General features: G+C 32.5%; 1 protein-coding gene across 1 annotated transcript in view; it reads right to left on the bottom strand.

Moving 5' to 3' along the window:
• The window catches only part of Si (sucrase-isomaltase), an 82,836-nt gene that overhangs the window by 65,849 nt on the left and 11,065 nt on the right, over window positions 1-5,922 (bottom strand). The window contains exons 6-9 of the mRNA XM_008830144.1: window positions 4,636-4,807; window positions 2,008-2,107; window positions 1,086-1,198; window positions 201-326 (exon numbers count right to left, since the gene is read on the bottom strand). Of these exons, the coding sequence (XP_008828366.1) occupies window positions 201-326; window positions 1,086-1,198; window positions 2,008-2,107; window positions 4,636-4,807 (511 nt within the window). The remainder of the gene's footprint in view (window positions 1-200; window positions 327-1,085; window positions 1,199-2,007; window positions 2,108-4,635; window positions 4,808-5,922) is intronic.

The raw sequence follows: 5,922 nt of genomic DNA, 5'->3' as shown, positions 1-5,922 counted from the left end.
ATATATACATTCAGCAACCTGTGGGCATTACATATGAAGATAAAATTAACTTGTCATTAAAACTCTTTTATAATCATTAATATTCCAGACAATTAACCTTATGTGCTATACAATGATATTCCCTGACAGCTTGCTTTCTTTTCTGGCTTTGATCAGGCTTGCCCTCAGATTCACACTCCCACACGCTTCAGTGTGCTCACATATGGTATGCCAGCCTCCCGGTTTCTTCTCACAACTTCCTTCACTACATCCAGTGAATTGTAATTCCAGCGACTCAGTTGAAATCCAAGATTCCAATAAGCAGGCATCAGTGGTCGTCCAACGAGCTTGAGGTAAATACATGGACATTGAATTAGTTTCAACAAGGCGAAATGCATTTATATTACTAACCAATGTTAATGTGCCTTTTATTCTATTATGTTTCTAGAACTTGTTTAAGGACGTATTCAAATGAAGACTAGCACCTGGATTCTAAAATGCTTTTCTGCAAATTCTGTTAGAATTTTCTTACAAAACACTTAGTATGTTCAAGTTCTGTCCTGTATCTTTTAGGTATATTGTATTAAAGAAAAATATTCAAGAGGATAATATGTGCAATGATATATTGTGCCTAACATGAGAAATTAAGGACGCTAATGAAAGTATAAATCAAAGAAATAATAAGATTGTAGGGACACTTTTCTACTGTGCCTCCATTTCCTATTATGATCGGAATTTTACATGAGCTCTACTATCATTGACTATCCTTAGTGCTGAAAAGAAACACTTTCTTTTGCTTTATTCTGCAAAGTTCATGAACAAGTAAAGGCTTAATATGCAGCAACTCAAATAAATCTGACTTTTGAACTCTATCTAGTAGCAAAAAAAGAAAAAATCAAATCAAAATCTAACAAGACGTAATTATATATAGGTTTCATTATATAGGAGGAAATAGAAATTATCAACTCATATCTTTAAAATTTTATATGTAAAATATTTTTAGTTAAGAAATCTCAGATATGCAATTATAAAGCAATTTAAGAACATGGACTTCTTAATTGAAATAATGGCAGAAAGAAATTTTACAAAAAAGGTCTGACACATACCTCTTGATACTGTTGGACTACTTGTTCTGGTGTATCTCCTAGAAACACATAAAAGTCTAGAATTCCACCAGTAACTCTGTAAGTCACTATTGGCGTTGGCTGGATGAAAATCTCTATGAAAAAAAAAAAAAAGGAAACATATGTAAATAGTAAAATGTACATACATTTTAAACAGTGCATATTTAAAGAACTTCTGGATAACCATATCATTATGCATTCTTTTCCATAATTAAGAAGTAAGGTATTCTTTTCCATAATTAAGAAATTAGGTATTGAATGTAAGATTAACTCCTGAGAAAAGTAGCATGCCGCCAAGTACAAGGTTAAAATGAGATGCCCAAAAATTTCCTGTTACAGAGTTGGCAGGCCACCACTGGAAATTGCATAACAAAGCAAAGGTGATCCAAATTCTTACAAAAAAATTCCTTTCTAAAATTCCATCTCAATTAGGTATTTCAATTCAAGATTAAGTGAAAGATCATATTAAGACAATAATTTCTAAGAAAACAGAAGGTTTTAATTAAACATTTTACAAGCAATTGACTAGATAATTACATAAAATCCTGCTCTTACTGGAACATTATTGTCTGTAATTTTTATTATTGCAGAATCACCTATTAAAAAATATTCTACTGACAACACAGAAAAAAACAAAGAATTCTGCCATGCATTTAAACTTTATTCTGAAGGGGAGAACACTGCTGTGTGTAGCTGCATAACATGCTTCCAAAAATTGAAACACTCATAACTAAAACCAATAGCCTCACTAATTTTAAAAACCTCCCAATAATAATCGCACATGCTGAAATCATTTACACAAGAGTTTATTTTGGCATCAAATATATATAATAGGAATCAAAAAATATTTAAACAGGTCAAGCTAAAGCTCACTTAACTGTATTATCAAACAAATTAAACGTACCCATTGCATTGCTGTTCATGAGAAAAACACCGTATGATTTTCCAGTTGTGTCTTCAATGCCCATGAAGAATGTTTGATGCCCATAGAGATTATGGTTATTCTAAAAGACAAAATTTTGAAAATTAAATGCTCAACTAAATTGAAAGTGAAGTTGAAATATGTTAAAGCAAGATTTGCAAACTCATTTTTTCTGCAAATTTCTCTATAATTCTATATTATTTTTTTCTATAAAACCACATTAAACCTCATACAAAAAGGATATCATGTCAATAATTTTATGTTAAAAATAGACATGTTAATAGATGACTGACCTTTGTTCACTTTGTTATAATTAAATATGTTTGAATAAGCTACTATGAGTAGGCAATGGCACACACATCAGGTCTCAATCTTGCCCAACACATATGAAAAGGACTATCCTCACGTTTTGCAGTATATTTGTTGAGAGCAGGTGAGATGATGGAAGTAAAGTCTCAGAACACTGAAAGGTAATGGGTAGACTTTCTACATGATTTTATACAAAGACTTAAAAGAAAGGCTTAAGGGAAGACAGTCTGAGGCTCTCAGCTGAGTTTCTATTTCAAGTACCAATATTTCATTGCTGTATATAACAGATATCAGTGAATTTCTAAGTAGCTTTGCACAAATGGAAGCTCCTTCAAGTAATCACTCACTCATTTGGGGAAATGATATTGTAGCATTGGTGTTTAAAACTAATAAACAATAAAAATAATATCAATGGTTAAGTTGTTGGCCTCCTGAATCTCACAGTCATATAAAAGACAAAGATACACAGAAATTATGCAATGTAATCATTATCATCTAAATAATGAAGTGTTAGAAAGTTTCTAAAGATAATTTATTATTGGGATGTCTGGGAGATATTTTCATGATATGAAATGTCAGGTGACAGATTTTATGAATTCAAATCCTGTCAAGTTACAGTACTTACAAAGAAAAACTACTCTCTGGTAATAATTTGGAGTTAGAGAAGCTTCTCCTATGCTATAGATCAGGGAAAAGTGAACAGATCTGCAGGAAATGTAACCTGAAGATAGGAAGATAGGGTGCTATAGATAGAACATGGTGTTTGTTATTATTCTAGCTTGCTGGATTTAAAAACAAGAGTGACTAAAGTGGAATGATAAAATATAAATTCATAATAAAAATAAAACACCCAATAATATTTATTCATGCTCAAATAGTAGCAAAATACAGTCAGTGAAGTTAGGATTTCTCTATATTTATTAAGATAAATGACACCAAAATAAAATTCAACACAGAATGCATCAAGAAAAGATCTTAATGTAAAAATTAAAAATGCTAAAATTGCTAGAGAAATATATCAGGGAAAAAATTCAAGAGTTATGTGTATGCAAGAGCATTCTGAACAGGACTCTAACAGCACAGGAAATAATCCCATGGAGTAACAAGTGAAATATTGAAATTAAAAATCTTCTACAGAGCAAAGGACACTATAAACAAAGCAAAGTGATGCCCTAAGGAGTGGGAGAAAATCTTTGCCAACTCTACTTCAGACAGGAGATTGGTATCTAGAATATAGAAAGAACTGTGAAAGATAGGTACCCAAAGAACAGAGCTACCAAACAATAACTGGGTTAATGGAGCAAATGGATCTCACAGGAAGAAACTCAAATGGAAAATAAATATTTTAAGTGTTCAACATTCTTAGCCAAAAGGGAAATGCGAATTAAAATTACCCTGAGATTACATTGTACCCCAGTCAAAATGATTATTGTCAAGAAAACAAAATGATAAAATTTCTAGTGAAAATGTAGACAAATGAATTCTTAGCTGTTGGATGGAGTGCAGACTGACACACCCATTATAGAAGTCAATGTTGAAGTTCCTGGAAATTTTAAAAATAAAATTGTGACTTGGCTACAACACTTCTGTGTATATACCCAAAGGACTCCATTTTCTACCACAGACATACTAGCAAACCCATGCTTATTGTTGTATTTACAAAAGCAAGAAAAAAAATATGCCTAGATGCCTATCGACAGAGAAGTGCATAATGAAAATGTGGTATAAATACACAATGAAATTTTGTTCAACTGGAAGGAAAAATTAATGGCAGAAAAATGGATGGCTCTGGAAAATACTATATTAAGTGAAGTAACCCCAACTCAGAAGACAAAAACCACATTTTGACAAGTTCCCTCCTATATGTGAATCCGATCTTTAAATATTTATCTGTGTGTGCATGGATGCTTGTGTGGGGTACAGAAAGGTAAACATGAGGAGGAGGAAAAAAGGCGCTGAGGAAGGGAGTTTAATAAAACACATGTGACACTAAAGCACAAAGAGGCTCCTGCATGCTTGGAAAGTTCACGTGGGACATAAGGGAGGGAGAGGATGTGGGAGGAGATGGAGGAAGATCAATACAAATTATGTTTGAAAATGTTGTAATAAAGCTGATACTTTGCATTCCAATTAAAATTCTAAATCTGTTACAATAAGAATTTATTTTAAAATATAAACAATACCAAAATAGTTATTTCTTACGTGTAAATGGGCAATGTCACACAAACAACAGTTTCAAATGAGCTGAAAGTATCAACTGCTCTAATGAATTGGGTTGATAAAAGGAATGATATAACTTACATTTCCGGGAGCTTCATCTCGAGTAAAGATTGGCCATGTTTTCCAATACAAATCATGACGAAATCTCTTATGAATATGCTCCCCAATGCCATAAATATATTCACTTGGAAGTTTAGTTGAAATCTGTAAATACTGGTTTGAGTACACCAGGGGACCAACACTGGTATCAAACCTGAACCATGAAATAAAAAATAATAATATATGCATAAATAAAATATTCCATCAATATGTGTTTAATGTTAACATCATTCAGAACATTTAACAGTGTCAGGCTTCAGCTGGGCTCAAACTTTGGGAGCATACAATCTGTCCCACAGACAGGACTTGTGTATTACATCAACAGAATTTCATTTTCATCAGGACAGTTTTTCACATGCATCCTACCTCTAATCGTCAAAGCATAACTACCACTATCACTCTTTGCAAGGATGAAACACACTAAGGAAAGAAATCCAAGTTTTTAAAGAACAACTTGTTTCCAAAAGATCAAGGTGCAAAATGAGCTCCTTTTTTCCAGGCACTGTGTTTTACAATACACTATTAAACTGGATCCCATATTCTAAGAATAAGAGTGTGCCACTGGGGGCTGGAGAGATGACTCCAAGGCTAAGAGGATTCTGATTCAGTTCCCTACACTCACATGGTGGCTAATGAACTATCTGTAACCCACTTCCAGGGAATCTGATGCCCTCTTCTAACATCTTCTCATACACTTAGATACATGTAGGTAACACTCATAGACATAAAAATAAATAAATCCAAAAAAAAATCAAAATGAAATTTAATTTAAAACAAAAGTGCCCCTGGTAGGTCGACCTTACACCTTTGAATGGTCACACATCCAAAGTATATGCAAAATTAAACTGGTTTGGATGTGTATATATATTTTAAAAACCTGGACACACAGTTGGCTGGGTAGGGAAGTGGGAGGGTGGACCTGTGAGGAGTTGGAAAAGGGGAGTAAATATGATCGAAATACATTGAATGAGATTCCCAAAGTATTCATAAAAGTAGGGAAGAGAAAAATCTAACATTTATGCTAAAACTTATTTCAAAATCAATTATTCCAAAAGTCAAATTTTCCAGAAAGACAGACTTTATATATTATGCTGACTAAATAAGTAACTTAAGAAATGTTGGCTGTAATATATTACTTGTAATTTGTGTTTAAAATTAATTTATACTTTTATGTGGTATACTCTAATATATCGAGGTACAATAGTGAATAATTAAATGAAATGATTTAACACATTCTGTGTGATTTGAAAAATTTTGATTTTAGCATAA

This window comes from Nannospalax galili, unplaced genomic scaffold (genome assembly GCF_000622305.1).
Source record: "Nannospalax galili isolate Female #2095 unplaced genomic scaffold, S.galili_v1.0 scaffold33, whole genome shotgun sequence".
Lineage (NCBI taxonomy): Eukaryota > Metazoa > Chordata > Mammalia > Rodentia > Spalacidae > Nannospalax > Nannospalax galili.
The sequence above is the reverse complement of the archived record's forward strand: the minus strand, read 5'-3'. Positions and strand labels throughout refer to the sequence as shown.